Below are 15,388 nucleotides of genomic sequence, written 5' to 3'. Positions count from 1 at the left end.
TGAGGCAGGAGAATTGCCTGAACCCAGGAGGCGGAGGTTGCGGTGAGCCGAGATCGCGCCATTGCACTCCAGCCTGGGTAACAAGAGTGAGACTCCGTCTTAAAAAAAAAAAAAAAAAAAAGTAATTTTGTCTGTTCCTTTTTACTTTTTTATGTGGCTGTGAAAATTTTTAAATTAGCCTATATGCCTTGCATTTTTTTTTTTTTTGAGACAGTTTCCCTCTTTCACCCAGGATGGAGTCCACTGGCATGATCATGACTCACTGCAGTCTCGTCTCCTGGCCTCAAGTGATCTGCCTGCCTCGGCCTCCCAAAGTGCAGTGATTATAGGCGTGAGTCATGGTGCCTGGCTCTAGCCTGCATTCCTATTGGACTGGCATAGGTGGGATTGGGAAACCTGGAGTTGAGGGGGTGAGCATGAGTATTTCATGTAGGGTGGCAAGGAAGGCCCCTTTGAAGAAGTGATACCTCAGCAGAGACCTCAAGGAGAGGAACAAGAAAGCCACAAGGCAATCTGAGGGAACAGTGCTCCAGGAGGAAAAGAAGAGCAAATGCAAAGGGCCTAAGGCAGAAATGAAATTGGAGGGATCAGGGCCTGGCCCTCAGCAAGTGCTCCCCACTCCGGCCTCACCTGTGGCCAGTCAAGAAATCCAGCTGTCATCTGCCCTGTCTGGTTACAGTCGTCATCGATGGCCTGAATGGGGAGAGACAGAAGACTGTATGACGATCGATGGAGCTCATGGACCATTCGGGTCTTTGTCTAGTTTTCCTTTCTTTTTTTTCTTTTTGAGTCTTGTTCTATTGCCCAGTCCGGAGTGCAATGGTGCAATCTTGGCTTACTTCAATTTCTGCCTCCAGATTCAAGCAATTCTCCTGCCTCAGCTACCTGAATAGCTGGGATTACAGGCATACACTACCATGCCCAGCTAACTGTTGTATTTTCAGTAGAGACAGGGTTTTACCATGTTGGCCAGGCTAGTCTCAAACTCCTGACCTCGGATGATCCGCAACCCCTTGGCACCCCAAAGTGCTGGGATTACAGGCATGAGCCACCACACCCAGCGGGTTGGTAAACTTTTTCTATAGTGGAACAGATGTAGTAAATATTTTAGGCTTTGCAGGTCATGCAGTCTGTCACAATGACTCAGCTCTGCTCCTGTGGCACACAGGCAGCCATAAATAACATGTAAATGAACGTATGTGGTGATGTTCCAATAAAGCTTTATTTACAAATCAGTGGTAGCTATGGGCCATAGTTCACTGACTTATGTCTAGAACAATCCCCTCACTTGGGCCCAGAGATAAGCAGCCACTTGTCCAGGGGCATGTGGGGCCACCTGGCATCCCTGTCACCAAATCTCTGCCCTCTGTATAAAGCCTCTCAGGATTCCTGCACTATGTGGCCCCTGGGCAGTTGGATGAACAGGATCTGGGCCGGCGAGGACATCCTAGCCCTAATCCTAGTGATTGATTCAGGGAGGGGCACATTACTCAAGCTGCACCAAAGAAGAGTCAACCCTGGGAGCTTTGCTGGAGCGCTTGGCAAAGAGGCTCCCTTCTTTCTGCTGGGTTCACTGAGCTGGTGGGATCTGAGCCTGGAGATGCAGACATTGAAGCCACGGTAGAGGGGAGCCTAGAGCTCATGTGGGACTCTGGATCAAGCTGTGCCTGAAGTACCTGATTTACATGAGATAATAAATCCGCTCTCTGGCTTAAGCTAGTTTGAGTTTTGAATCTGCTTCCTAGAACAAACAGCATCCTGACCAGTTCATCTGGCATTTCCCCAGCTGGAGGCCCTGGCCCCAGGAACTGTCCCTGGCCCAGGACAGGTAGGACAAAGTGGGAGAGAAGACCCACAGGAAATGCAGGGGGCTGCAAAGGCCACGTTGCCAACACCTGGGCCCCTGCAGCCCCACCCAGGCTCTGCCTGGGATTATAGGCACCTGCCACCACGCCTGGATAATTTTTATATTTTTAGAAGAGACAGGGTTTTGCCATGTTGGCCACACTGATTTCAAACTCCTGACCTCAAGTGATCTGCCCACCTTAGCAACCCAAAGTGCTGGGATTACAGGCATGAGCTATCGTGCCTGGCCCAGAAGGATCTAACACCTAGAGGGACTCTGTTCTTCCTGCTCAAACTCTCTATCAGGAGGGACAGCAAAGTCCAAGCTGCTCAGCCTGGAGTGGCTGAATGCCCTGGGCCTGGTCACCTGCTGTCCCACCCCACATCCCCACCACCCTCCTCCTGAGCACGGATGAGCAGGGGCACAGGGAGGGGCTGACCCAAATACCTGCTTGCCCAGCAGCACCAGGTCCACCTTCTCCTTCTCTGCCAGCTTGGCCAGGACCCGAGCCACCTGCAGGGGACCCAAGCATTCTGCTTCTGCAGGGGGCACCTCCACATGGATACCTCGGTCTGCACCCATGGCCAGGGCGGTACGAATGGTCTCCTGCCAAGGACAGAGGAGCTTGACTTGGCTACTATCCCCAGAGGGACCCAGGAATCTGGACCCCATCCCCTCCTCCCTCAGACCCAGGAGTCCAGGCCCCCAGCCCCTCCTCCCTCAGACCCAGGAGTCTGGCCCCCATCCCCTCCTCCCTCAGACCCAGGAGTCTAGCTTCCAGCCCCTCCTCCCTCAGACCCAGGAGACCAGCACCCTCCCCGACTCTGAGTACCTGGCACTGTGCAGGCCCACAGCTGACTGCGATGACCTCCTTCAACAGCTTCTTCTCCTTGAGCCGCACAGCCTCCTCCACTGCGATCTCGCAGAAGGGGTTCATGGAGTGCTTCACACCATCCGTGACCACACCCGTCCTGTCAGGCTTCACTCGAATCTGCTCAGCAGGAGGGGAGAAGGCGGAGTCAGGAGGAAATAGGCCAGAAGGTGGGGGCCTGAGTGCCAACCCTCTCCCAGGTTGGAGGGGGACAACAGTCTGGAAAGGGGCAGGGCCTTGTCCAGGGTCACAGCTTCAGGGACAAGCTGGGTTAGAGCTTGTAGGCAGGGGCAGGTCACCCTCTCTCCTTCTCTTATCCAGACATTCCTGGGTACCAGGGACATCTGACATGACCATCCCTAATCTGTCACTGCTCCTTATCAGGCCTGAAAGAGTGGTTCTCAAATTTACAGTATTTACAGTAACCCCCAGTGAGAGGTGTATTTTACCATATCCCCAAGTGTATATAAAGACATAACGCACTGATACATAAATACAAATGAGAAGAAAAGGAAAAATCAGTTACGTAGACAGCAAAGCCTGGCACTCGGAGAAGCAGCCTGCCTGAAAAATCACAGCTACAGGCAACAGTAGAGAAGCCTGGAAAAAACTCAGGCTGCAGCTGCACAGATAAGCAGGCAGGATCCAGCACAGATCCTGCTTTTGTTCTTTGTGTGATTAATGGGCTCCCAGGAAAAGTTCCCCCCCCTTTTCAGGCATATATATGGTGGGCTCCATGGGAACTTGCAAAGGGACGGGGCGGGGCTTACCTAAAGCAAACCCTTGGGCTTGCCTAGAGACACACCCACAACTACATAGATAAGGGAGAGTTACACAGATAGCTTTACAGATAAGATACTCAAACAGCTGCAGAGATGAGAGGAGTGTCTTACAAAAGTTTTGGATTCAACTGTAAAAACTTCTTTTGCTTATTAAACTTTCGCTCCAAACTCACGCTTTGGGTGGTTCATGCTCTTTAATTCTCTTGGTTGTGAGGCAATGAGCTCGGATAACACCTTAGACAACATGACCAGTGACCTTGACCTGTTTCACAAATGCCACTGCAGTATAAGGGTAGGTTCAAGCAATTCCCCTGCCTCAGACTCCCGAGTAGCTGGGATCACAGGTACACCACCATGCCTGGCTAATTTTTTTATTTTTAGTAGAGAGAGGGTTTCACCATGTTGGCCAGGCTGGTCTTGAACTCCTGACCTCAATTGATCCACTCACCTCGGCCTCCCAAAATGCAGGGATTACAGGTATGAGCCACTATGCCCAGCCGAGAATCACTAGATTTTGATATAATCCATGAGTTGGAGTTGGGCAGGACAAAGGACAGGCAGCAGAGAGAGGGGGGTGGTGCTGGAATAAGGCATGGAATGGGTGAGCCACAGCCTCCTCTGTCAAGACAGGAGGAGCATGCAGAAACACAAGAGGTAAGGGAGGGTCTAAGGAGGGACATGGATGGCTGAAGCAGACTATGAATAGGAGGCCGAACCACAATCGGTCCCAAATGCCAGGCAGAGGGGCTGGGACTCTGTCCTGAAGGTGCTGGGGAGCCATAGGCAAGCTGGGATCAGGGGAGGGCAAGGTCAGCTCTAGGTGCAGAAAGACCCCTACGGCTGGGTAGAGGTGGGCTGAGAGGGAGAGACTTGGAGCCAGGGAGAACCTGCGAGACAATGAGACCAAGAGACTATAGGGCCGGAAGGGTGGGGGGTGGAGAACTGACAGCTTTGGGAGGAGAAGGGAAAGGGGATGGGATGGTGCCCAGTTCGAATCCGGTGTTGAGGAAGCTGGCAGGGTCTGAATCATTTATTTGTTCTGAAAAGGACATCAACAGACACATCCAGGGAGTCACGGAGCCCTGGGGCACTGCGAGAGAGGAAGGCAGCACCCCGCTCTGGAAAGGACAGGAGCTGATTCAACGCTGCCTTCACGCTTCCCTGAGTACACCAGAGACAGCCATGTGCCAGGCTCTGTGCTGAGTGACGCTGGGACCAGAGCTGAGTCAAACGTGGGCCTGCACGGTAGGGGAGACAGATCCAATCCCAGACATGCCAGGCGGGGAAGGCCAGGGCTGGGATAGAGAGAGGAGGCCCAGGGAGCTGTGGGAGTCCAAAGATGTGACAGTAATGAACAGTCAGAAGGGAGAGGAAACCAAGTGTCGGGTCCCAGGACCCCAAAAGGAATGTGTCTCAAAAGGGCTGAAGGCGACATCCCTGTCATGTGCTGCCAGAGGTGTATTAGGACAGGGGCCATTGAGTGGAGATGGGAGAGCAGTCTAGAGCTAGACTTACCCAGATTTTGATCCTAACTGCCACTTACTGGCTGGGAGATCTGGCAACTAACAACCTCCACAGGGCTGTTTCCTCACCCATCCAATGGGATTAATAATGCAGAGGTCACTGAAAGGACTGAATGAGCTAATCTCTGCAAAGGACCTAGAACGATGCCTGGCACGTAAGTACCCACTAAATGCTATCTGCTATGATCACTGATGCTTTCATGTCCAAGTCTGGCTCCTATACCCTCTTCCCCAGCCCACTCCCAAGACAGGCAGAGGAAGTATCACTGTCAACTTTGTGACCCTGGTTTCACCCACCCTGAGGCCTCCAGGGTGCCAGGCCCAGTACTAGGCAATGCTGGGAACACGGAGGTAAGAGCCCAGGATTATGGGAAGGACAGACATGGACGGATAGTCACCATCTTCAGTCCAGTTCAGGCCAAGCATTGAGAGAGATGGGCCTGAGAGACCGTGTCTGATTCACCTCTGCCCACACCAGCTTCCCTCTGGGGACAAGCCAGGCGCTCAGAAGGTGCCCTTCCCACCTCTTTCATGGAGAATGTGAGCTACTCCTCAGCTCAGTCAGGTTGGCTCTTTGACCTTTCATCTCTAGCAAACACACTTCTCTCTCCCTAGCTAGAGCCTCCTGGCTCACGCTGTGGGTATGGAGGGTGGAAGGCAGCTTCTGGGGCCCCACCCTACAGTGCCCTGTCTGACTCCCACTATAGAACATTTCGGGTAATAGCCCAATGGTAGGCAATGCAGCCCAGTGGGTGAAAGCAGTCAGAGGAACCTGGATAGAACTCGGCTCTGCCCTTCTTTAGGTGGGTGACCGCTCTGTGCCTCAATTTCTCCGTGCGTTAAACAGGGACCATGACTTCTTCCAGTGGGTAAGAAATGGAGAAAGCAACTCGCTCTGAACAGTTATCAAGAAAGTGAGTCCAGAACCACGGAAAAGAGAACAGGGCCGTGACCCCGGAGGGATCGAATGGCAGAACTTCAGTCTTTGATTTTTGCCCCTAGGTGTGACTTTGACGTTTGGGGGTTAGAGCGGCAGAGGTCGGAGGTTACAAGAAGACCCCCACCTAGTGTGCGCTCGTGGCCCCGGAAGCACACGGCTGCGGGACTTGGGGATGTGGGAGAGGGGGACCCGGTCACCTTCACAGCGTAGTCGATGACCCTCTTGACAGCAACAAGCGCGCGCAGCTCCGCCATCTTCCAGCCACAGCCACCTACAGGGTCAACACGCACCCTCCGCCGCTCCGTCCAGACGCCCCGCCCCCTGTCCCTCTCTGCGCCTGCGCGCGGCACGGTCAGCCAGTCGACCGCTGCAGAGCCCGCCCCCCCACAGAGGACCAATCGAGAGGCCGGAAGGAAGGGCGGTGTGGCAAGCAACGCAAACCAATGGGAAGCGGATCTCGGGGAGCCCACTGGACCCGGAGCGGGAGGGCAAGGCCTGGCGGAAGGGGAGGGACAGGGAACTAGAGGAAAGGTCGTGCACTAGAGGGAAGCGCGCCCGGAGTGGGGATCCTCCTGGTCCTATAAACGTTTCCCAGTGTCCCCGGATCTACTCTCTCCCTCCAGATCCCCCACTTCTTCCCGACCTCTCCAAGTTGCGGTGCTCTTGTTCCCACTACTCTGAGTCCTCTCGTGTCGGTCTCTCCACTCTCCATCCCCGTGTTCCTTGTCCCTTCCATATCCGTAGCCTCCCCTGTTCGTGTCTCCACTTCATCTTCATGACGTCCCCACAGCCTCTCCACAACCTCTCCAAAAGCCCACGTCCCCTCCTGGCCCCTCCCCTCCCCGATGTCCCTGTTCCATCCCAATCCATGTCACTCGTGTCACCACGTTCCCTATAGGTTCATATCCTTGAGTCCTCCCTGAGCCTCTATGCAACCCCGTGCCTGCGTCCCCACGACCCCCACAAAAGCACGCGGAACCGTGGCGCTAAAAAACAAAAAAAGCCGTTCCTTTATTCTGCCCCAGGCAGGATACGGTCACAGACACACGGGGAATCCTCTGATGGCGTCGGTGCTCTGCACGATCATGTCTGCCAGTAGAAAGCAGACGCCTGGGGGGACGGGAGCGCGGGGCAGGGAGAGGAAGGTGGGCCCTGGGGCGGATGGCCAGGCGTGCCCCTGGGACTGGGGTTTTGGGGCTCCAAGGGGGTCTCTGCCGGGTCTGTGGGAGTCGCGAGTGTGTTAGGGAGTCCCTGAGAAGTCCCCGGGGTTTCCTGGAAGGGCGGCTGGGGAGCCTTCTGGGTAGCCTCCTCCACCCTCTTCCCGCTGTCCACGTTACCCGCGAGAATTGAGAAGGGTAAGGCCAGCCACCCAGAAAAATAGGACCAGGAGAAGAAGACGTTGTTCTTCCACGTGTTCTTCGCCGTGTAGCCTATCAAGGCTGTCAGCAGCAGCAGTCCTGGGCCCCGCCCAGCCGCCGTGTGAGCTGGGCCAAGTGGGCCTGCACCCAGGCCACGCCCATTCAGACCCGCCCCCTTCTGTCAGGCCACGCCTATTCCCTCTCAGCCCCGCCTCTGGCCCTGGCGCCTCCTGCTTCTGAACTCCATCTCGAGCCCCGCCCCCATTTCGCGGCTTCTTCCAGCCCCGCCCCTTGAATCCCGGCGGCATTCCTCAAGCCCCGCCCCTGGTACCCAGGCCCCTCCATCACCCCCGGCCCACCCCTGCCTCCGTCTCACCGCCGAGGAAGAGGAAGGCGCTTGTGATCTGGCCCCGCCGCGACTCGCCCTCGTGCCACCGAATCCACAGTCCCAACACCATGCCCACCACGCCGAAGCCCGCCGCCAGCACCATGCACGCCGCTGTCACGGCCAGCGTGGCTGAGGAGAGTGGGCGCCTCAGCCCCCGCGGGGACCGCCCCCAGCCGCGACGGCTTCGGCCGCAACCGGAAGCTCTCCTGGCTCCTCCCCCCACCCGGTACTTGGCCTGGAGTCCGGCTTCCCCGACCTGGAGTCAGGCGTTTGGACCGGGCCTTGGAGGTCACATCAGGACCTGCGGTTACTGCCGCTACCGGGATGGGAAGGGGTTCGGGGATAAGCCCACAAGCCTGAGGGAGGGGTTCGTGGCTGCCTCGGTCGAGGAGGGACAGCTGCATCTGAGCACGGGATGGAAGTGGCGGGTGCCTTGCGGTGGGCCCAGCCCTGTGTCCCGAGCCCTGGGGGTCTGAAGTGCCGTCTGACATCAGGGCGGGCCGAGCCTCCTCACTCTGGCAGGGGATGTTGGAGCAAATGCGGTGGTTGCATTCCTGCCACAGGCCACTGTGGCCCTCGTGTTGGCGAGTCCAGTAGTTGGTGGCCGTGGAGAGCACCATGAGGACGTTGGCCAAGAGGCTGAGCAGAATGCCCCCGCTCTGGAGGCTCCGCTTCACCCCCATGCCACTGAGGCTGCAGCCGGGGGCCACAAGGGCAGGATGGGCCGAGGCCCTTCCCACCCCAGGCCCCCAGCTTAGGAGCCCGCCTTCTCCACACTTCTCCCCTAGCACTCCTGCCTGAGGCCCCTGCTTCTGGGGACCTGAAGACCCCCTCCTTCAGTTCCACGGGTGCCCCAGGCCCCTCCCTCAACAACCCTTTCTGGGGACCCACAATCTCCTCCCTTGTTCTCCTTACTGGGGACCCTGAGACTTCCCCTGAGAGGCCTCTGAGACCTTCACCACAGGCTTTGCCGTGAGCAACCTGTCTTCCCAGAGACCTCCCACACAGCAGAATGCCCCTTCAGCCTGTTCAGTACCCTCCCCAGACACCCCTCCACATACACCCACCTAAGTGACTCACACCCAGGGCCCCAGGTCTCCTTAGACAAACAGAGCCCAGAGAGATGGGGGGAGGGAGGCTGGGTCTCTGTGAGGCAGGGAGTTCCAGAACCCCCTCCCCTAGTGATTGTTTAAAGGGATAATCATTCCCCCCACCATCAGTACACATACACCCCAGTAACTCTCAACTGAGTGACAGCTCAGAATCAGACAGCAGCTCTGGGGGCAGCTTGAGGGCCATTACATGGTAGGCCAAGTCTTTCTTTTATTGTTTTTTTTTTAGAGAGGGTGTCTCTCTCTCCCAGCCTGGAGTGCAGTGGCCCCATTACAGCTCACTGCAGCTTTGAACTCCCGGGTTCCAGGAATCCTCCTGCCTCAGAGCCTCATGAGTAGCTGGGACTACAGGCATATGCCATCATGCCTGGCTAATTTTCTTAAGATTTTTTGTTGAGATGGGGTCTTGCTATGTTGCCCAAACTTGCTATGTTGCTGGTCTCAAACTCCTGGGCTCAAGCAATCCTCCTACCTCAGCCTCCCCAAATGCTGACATTATGGGTTTAAGCCACCACTCCTAGCCCTTTCTTAGAAACTTCTCTTCCCTTGGTCAGGCACACTGTGGCTCACGCCTGTAATCCTAGCACTTTGGGAGGCTGAGGCGGGCGAATCACCTGAGGTCAGGAGTTTCAGACAAGCCTGACCAACATGGCAAAATCCCATCTCTCCTAAAAATACAAAAATTAGCCAGGCACGGTGGCTCACGCCTGTAATCCCAGCACTTTGGGAGGACAAGGTGGATGGATCACCTGAGGTCGGGAGTTCAAGACCAGCCTGACCAACATGGTGAAACCCTGTCTCTACTAAAATTACAAAACTAGCCAGGCGTGGTGGTATATGCCTACAATCCCAGCTACTTGGGAGGCTGAGGCAGGAGAATCGCTTGAACCCAGGAGGCAGAGGTTGCAACGAGCCAAGATCATGCCATTGCACTCCAGCCTGGACAACAAGAGTGAAACTCTGTCTCAAAAAAAAAGAAAAAGGCCGGGTGTGGTGGCTCAAGCCTGTAATCCCAGCACTTTGGGAGTCCGAGGCGGGTGGATCACGAGGTCAAGAGATCGAGACCATCCTGGTCAACATGGTGAAACTCCGTCTCTACTAAAAATACAAAAATTAGCTGGGCGTGGTGGCACGTGCCTGTAGTCCCAGCTACTCGGGTGGCTGAGGCAGGAGAATTGCCTGAACCCAGGAGGTGGAGGTTGCGGTGAGCCGAGATCGCGCCATTGCACTCCAGCCTGGGTAACAAGAGCGAAACTCCGTCTCAAAAAAGAAAAAAAATACAAAAATTAGGTTAGCCAGGCATGATGGCGGGTGCCTGTAATCCCAGCTATTTGGGAAGCTGAGGCAGGAGAATCACTTGAACCCAGGAGGTGGAGGTTGCAGTGAGATGAAGTCACACCATTGCACTCCAACAAAAAAAAAAAAAAGAAAAGTCTCTTCCCTTGACATTCCAGGCATCCCAGAAGCTCTCCAGGTCCCCAGCTGTCTTAGTGCAGACTTCTGTTCCTCTGCCTTCTCCCCTTCACTTGTAAATCTGGGTATCCCTTGAAGCTGCACCCTGCACTCCCTTGCCAGGAAAGCCTCCTCACTGCCAAAGCTTCAGTGCTGCTTAAAGCTCTCACAGCCTCCCAAACTCCATCTCCAACCCAAGGTCTCTCCCGTGAGCCCCAGACTCAAGTTCTGCTCCTGGCTGCCCCTCAGGGCCTTAACAGTTAACCATATCCCAACTGAGTGCAGTGTCTTCCACCATAAGAGGGATGGCCCTGCCGTCCCATCCAGTTCATCGATCCCGACACTTGAGCACTGTCCTTGCCCTCTTCTCGCTTCTCACCCTGAAAAGCCTTGGGTCCTCAAGTCCTGCTCCTCCTGCCCTTGAATCTGTCTGGCTCATTCCCTCCTTTCCTGGTCCCAGGTCAGGCCTTGTCCTGTCTCACCTACTACATTACCATGTTCCTCCCTGACCTTCTGGCCTCCCCTCCAGGTCTGCAGGGGAGTCTTTCTGGCACCCAGAGCTGACACTGTCTCTCTCATGCCCAGTTTTCTCCAAACTCCCCATCACACTCGGGAGACAGTCCAGTGTGACATTAGAGGCCGGAGCCCCCACCTGCCTCTCCCTCTTCCTTTTCCATCCCCTGTCCCCTACATTCAATATCCTGGCCATAAATTATCATTCTTTATCCCCACAAGATTCTTGACCTTTCTGTGCATCCATCTTTGGGTCCCTCTTCCTGGATATTTCCTTTTTCTGGCCCTTAAGAAGCTCCTAAACATTCTCTCTCCGGAAAAGTCATCTCCATCCCTCCACAATATGGTCAGTCTTGTTCCAGCGTCCTGCCTGCACTGGGCCTGCTGTCTGGCCAGTATTAGCTGCTTCTGGTCTGTAAGTGCCTCCTCCCCACTGCCTCACAGACTGAGCCCGTGGTGGGCAGCGTCTGGGTCTGGCATGTGCCAGTGTCCCCAACATGGGGAAATGTGCAAAGAGGACCGAGTTCTGGCAAGGGGGACAAAATCAGAGAGGGATAGAGAAGGAAAGAGAGCCAGCTAAAGGGAGAAAGACACCAGGAGAAAGAAAAACACTGGAGAGGGGGAGAGACAGACACAGGCTGGCTCTCTTCCTGGGCAGGAGCGCCCTGCAGGTGGTCAGCCTGGTGGGCCCTCACCTTCCCTGGGTGCCTGGCCTCACCCACCATGGAGCTGGCAGATGGTTGGCTTACATCTTGGCAGAATTAATCTCAGAATAACCAGATTCCAGCCAAATTTTGTTGAATGAATGAAGAAACAGGAGTGGCTGGGGAAGGGCGGGACAGATGTGGGGCCAGACTTTCCCGAGGCTCCAGATGAGGCCTTTGGAATACAGCGCTCAAAACTCAGCTTGCCGTTCTTGCCTTCCACTCACAAGGTTTCATAGCCGGGCCTGGGGCCACCACAGTGAGCACTTAGACTCAGAGAACCTGGGTGGTCAGAAAGCATTTAAGCACTTGCCCCCTGCCCTCCATCCTCAGCGCCCCCAGCTGGGCCCTCCCAAGCTCCCCAGGGCAGTGAGCAGGATAGTCACCTGTGCAGAGCAAGAAGAAAGTTGAGACCCAGCCCAGGTAGAAGGACCAGGAGAAGAAGGTCTGGATCTGGGGGTCTTGAGGTTGATTCCACCGCTCGCTGGTATACACCGCCATGGCCACTACCATAGAGAGGGCTGGAGACAAGGACAAAAGATGGCTCAGTCCCTTGGCAGGAATTCACTGGCTCCCGATGCCCCAGTGCACTTCAGAGTCCTTACTTGCAGCAGAGGCTGTGATGGTTGAGATAAAGGGGCCTCGGCCGGGAGCAGACAATGAGGGGATGCAGGACAGGACCAGGAAGCTCACGGACACCAGGGCCCACAGGGCAGCCAGGATGCTGAAGCTCTGCGTCACGTGAATGTAACCTGATCAGGGGGAGACCACTGAGCATCCATCTCCTCTGGCAACCCTCGCCCACCCCAGGACACCCACTCCCCTTACCTGCTACGGGGTTCCCATGCCCATTTGGCCAGAGGCCCGAGTGAGCTGAGAAGGTGGGACCCTCAGCCACAAACCAGAAATCGGTGCTCAAAGCAATCAGGCAGAAAATCAGGCCCAGGGAGCCTGTAAGCAGGGCCAGGGACCGGAAGCGCTCCATGAGGGTAAGCTTGGGGCTTCTGGGTCCTGGCGGAGGAAGAGGCTGCTGATCAGACTCTTGAATCTCAGAGAGGAGGAGGCTGTGCACCTGGACTCCTGGGTCCTCTGAGCTCAAGAAAGAGAGACCAGGAAGTAGTCTTGGGGCAGCGAGGGGTCTTGTGCTTTGTCAAATAAGGCTGGTTTGGTTTCACACAGTTCCCGGTAGCTGACTTTTCACATACCCTCCCTTCCTGGATTGCACAGGCAACGTCCTCCCTCCCCTCCCTGGGGTCCGGTTCCCTCCTTCATGTGTGGTGGGGGAGGACACGGAGGGTGTCAGATTGTCAGTGGTTTGGGTGGTGGTTTAGAACTTGCCTCTGTCACAGGTTCTATGGCTCACACCCGTGGAGCCCTCAACACCAAGTGGGGGCTTCCAGGAAGAGGTGAGAGATAGAGAGAGGCTTGGGGGCCCTGAGGTGGGAGGAAGCCAGCCAGGCGAGGGTTTGCGTTAAGTGGGTGGGGAGATGTGGCCAGAGGGGACAGTTGGGGATGTGTCATACTTTCCTGTGGGTTCTGCAGTCCTCCATTCTGGAAGGGGAAGGCCCCAAGTCTAGGGTCTCTGCTAAAGGAGGGGACTTGGGAGTTAGAACTCCTGGGGCTTAAGGAGGAAGGAAGTGGGGGCTCGAGCTCCAGGTCCTGAGGGAGGAAGGGGTGGGCAGAAGCTCAGAATCCTGGGCCCCAGTTTAGAACATATGCTAAGGACAGGTAAACAGCAGAGAATCACAATTCTGAAAGGTTTGCAGAGTTGCAGACATACCCACATCCTCATCTGATTAATGAATTCAGTGGCATCTCTGCTTGGGTGGGGGCTCCAGAGGTGGCCTTTATCACCAGGACTGGGGGCTTAGGGGGCGTTGGGGGACATAAGGACTTCAGTCCAAGGTTCTCCAGCCCTCCAAACGCTAGCTTCTTCCATCCACACCAACATCAGGTCCTGGCAACACTTCACCTGTGAGCAGGTATAAGGTGAAGGTGCCACAGCCCAGGAAGAAGGCCCAGGAAAACCTGAGCTCTGTGAAACAGGGTGATGTGGTTAGGCTTTGTGTCCCTACCCAAATCTCATCTTGAATTGCATCCCCATAATTCATGCGTATCTAGGTGGAGACCATGTGGAGGTAATTGAATCATGGGGACGGCTTCCCCCATGCTGTTCTCGTGCTAGTGAGTGAGTTCTCATGGGATATGATGGTTTTATGAGAGGCTCCTCCTGCCTTCGCTTGGCAGGTCTTCCTGCCACCCTGTAAAGAAGGTGCCTTGTTTCCCCTTCGCCTCCCACCATGACTGTAAGTTTCTTGAGGCCTCCCCAGCCATGCAGAACTGTGAATCAATGAAGCCTCTTTCCTTTACAAATTATCCAGTCTCAGGCAGTTTTTGTTTGTTTGTTTGTTTTTGTGCGACCTCACCTGGCTAATTTTGTATTGTTACTAGAGATGGGGTTTCTCCCTATTGGCAGTTCTTTTTTTTTTTTTTTTTTTTTTTTTTTTTTGGGGTTTTTTTTTTTTTTTTTTTTTTTTTTTTTTTTTTTTTTTGAGATGGAGTCTTGCTCTGTAGCCCAGGCTGGAGTGCAGTGACACAATCTTGGCTCACTGCAACCTCTGCTTCCCGGGTCCCGGTTCAAGCAATTCTCCTACCTCAGCCTCCCAAGTAGCTGGGATTACAGGCACAAGCCACCATGCCCAGCTAATTTTTGTATTTTTTAGTAGAGACAGGGTTTCACCATGTTGGCTAGTCTGGTCTTGAACTCCTGACCTCGTGATCTGCCTGCCTCAGCCTTCCAAAGTGCTGGGATTACAGGTATGAGCCACCACGCCCAGCCAAGCAGCTCTTGATATAAGTGTGAGAATGGACTACCACAGGGAGTAGCCTGGAGGAAGACCTCTGTAGTGAAGATGAACTGGGCCAGTAGTCCCAGAACAGCCGGCGAATGTGGAGAATGGGAAATGACCTGGCAGGCCGAGTCCTCTCCTTTATTAGAGAGACTCTAATGAGGGATGGGGCAGCCCCCATCCCTCACTCAGATCTGCACCACTCTGAGAACACGTTAATGAGCAGAAACTCCCAGAGGTGGCAGAGGCCATGAGCAGGCCAGGTCCCTGGAAAGGCTTCCAGGAATCTCCATGGTGTGCAGTGAGTAGTGGGTCAGAGAACACAGCTCATCTGTGACCCTGACTCCCTCCCAAACCCAAAGCCATCCTTAACCCCAGCTTTAACCCCAAACCCAACTCCATCCCCAAACTCAGCCTCAAGCTCAGTTCCAACCACAAATTGAAACCATCCCTATCCCCAAAGTTAACCTTATTCCCATTCCTGAACACAACGCCAAACCCAATCCCATCCCGATTTATAATCTCCACCCCAGCTTTAACCCCTAATTTAAACCCATCCCCATCCTCAAATAGAACTCCATTCTCAGTTCAACTACACACTCAACCCCATCCCCCAATTTGACCCCATTCCCAAACCTAATGCCATTCTAATTCCAAAACTCAACACCATCCTTAATCCAAGCTCCAACCCCTAGCCCCTTCCCACCCTCAAATCTAACTCCATTCTCATTCTCAAACCCTACCCCATCTCCAAATCCAACCCCTCTCCATTATTACCCCAGCCCCTACTCCAAATTCAACACTTTGGGAGGCCTAGGCAGGTGGATCACCTGAAGTCATGAGTTGGAGACCAGCCTGGCCAACATGGTGAAATCCCCTCCCTACTAAAAATACAAAAATTAGCTGGGCCTGGCAGCACATGCCTATAATCCCAGCTACTCAGGAGGCTGAGGCGGGAGAATCACTTGAACCCAGGAGGTGGTGGTTGCAGTGAGCTGAGATCACACCACTGCACTCCAGCCTGGGCAACAGAGTTAGACTCCATCTAAA

The 15,388-nt window shown here is 54.9% G+C and overlaps 3 protein-coding genes across 4 annotated transcripts in view; all 3 read right to left on the bottom strand.

Annotated features, from left to right (window-relative positions):
- The window catches only part of ETFB (electron transfer flavoprotein subunit beta), a 14,262-nt gene extending 7,967 nt beyond the window's left edge, over positions 1-6,295 (bottom strand). The window contains exons 1-4 of the mRNA XM_017512454.2: positions 6,160-6,295; positions 2,679-2,837; positions 2,294-2,452; positions 631-693 (exon numbers count right to left, since the gene is read on the bottom strand). Of these exons, the coding sequence (XP_017367943.1) occupies positions 631-693; positions 2,294-2,452; positions 2,679-2,837; positions 6,160-6,216 (438 nt within the window). The 5' untranslated portion in view covers positions 6,217-6,295. The remainder of the gene's footprint in view (positions 1-630; positions 694-2,293; positions 2,453-2,678; positions 2,838-6,159) is intronic.
- A 654-nt stretch (positions 6,296-6,949) lies between these two features.
- Positions 6,950-8,736, bottom strand: CLDND2 (claudin domain containing 2). Of its 2 annotated transcripts, XM_017512453.2 has the most exons (4): positions 8,223-8,736; positions 7,697-7,837; positions 7,300-7,419; positions 6,950-7,072 (listed from the first exon to the last, which is right to left on the bottom strand). In XM_017512453.2, exons 1-4 carry the CDS (start codon positions 8,389-8,391, stop codon positions 6,999-7,001), a joined length of 504 nt encoding a protein of 167 aa, XP_017367942.1. In that variant the 5' UTR covers positions 8,392-8,736; the 3' UTR covers positions 6,950-6,998. The 2 variants fall into 2 exon arrangements, with proteins under 2 accessions (XP_017367942.1, XP_017367938.1); XM_017512449.2 differs by having other exon boundaries at positions 6,950-7,419; positions 7,697-8,736.
- A 2,830-nt stretch (positions 8,737-11,566) lies between these two features.
- On the bottom strand, positions 11,567-12,662 carry NKG7 (natural killer cell granule protein 7). The gene is made up of 4 exons (XM_017512456.2): positions 12,318-12,662; positions 12,095-12,241; positions 11,876-12,010; positions 11,567-11,771 (listed from the first exon to the last, which is right to left on the bottom strand). The coding sequence occupies exons 1-4, from the start codon at positions 12,472-12,474 to the stop codon at positions 11,713-11,715; spliced, it is 498 nt and encodes a 165-aa protein (XP_017367945.1). The 5' UTR covers positions 12,475-12,662; the 3' UTR covers positions 11,567-11,712.
- Positions 12,663-15,388: the final 2,726 nt, after the last annotated feature.

This window comes from Cebus imitator, unplaced genomic scaffold, assembly GCF_001604975.1.
Source record: "Cebus imitator isolate Cc_AM_T3 unplaced genomic scaffold, Cebus_imitator-1.0 Scaffold473, whole genome shotgun sequence".
Classification (NCBI taxonomy): domain Eukaryota; kingdom Metazoa; phylum Chordata; class Mammalia; order Primates; family Cebidae; genus Cebus; species Cebus imitator.
Note: the sequence above shows the minus strand (reverse complement) of the source record. Positions and strands in the feature narration are given on the sequence as shown.

Excerpts from the sequence above, each read along its gene's own strand:
- NKG7 (XM_017512456.2), bottom strand. The coding sequence starts at position 12,474 with ATGGAGCGCTTCCGGTCCCTGGCCCTGCTTACAGGCTCCCTGGGCCTG. Across the intron at positions 12,242-12,317 it reads GCATGGGAACCCCGTAGCAG|GTTACATTCACGTGACGCAG; the intron begins GTAAGGGGAGTG and ends CCCCCTGATCAG. Across the intron at positions 11,772-11,875 it reads TTTCTTCTTGCTCTGCACAG|GTTCTCTGAGTCTAAGTGCT; the intron begins GTGACTATCCTG and ends CTGACCACCCAG.
- CLDND2 (XM_017512449.2), bottom strand. The coding sequence starts at position 8,391 with ATGGGGGTGAAGCGGAGCCTCCAGAGCGGGGGCATTCTGCTCAGCCTC. Across the intron at positions 7,420-7,696 it reads CGCCTTCCTCTTCCTCGGCG|GACTGCTGCTGCTGACAGCC; the intron begins GTGAGACGGAGG and ends GGCGGGGCCCAG.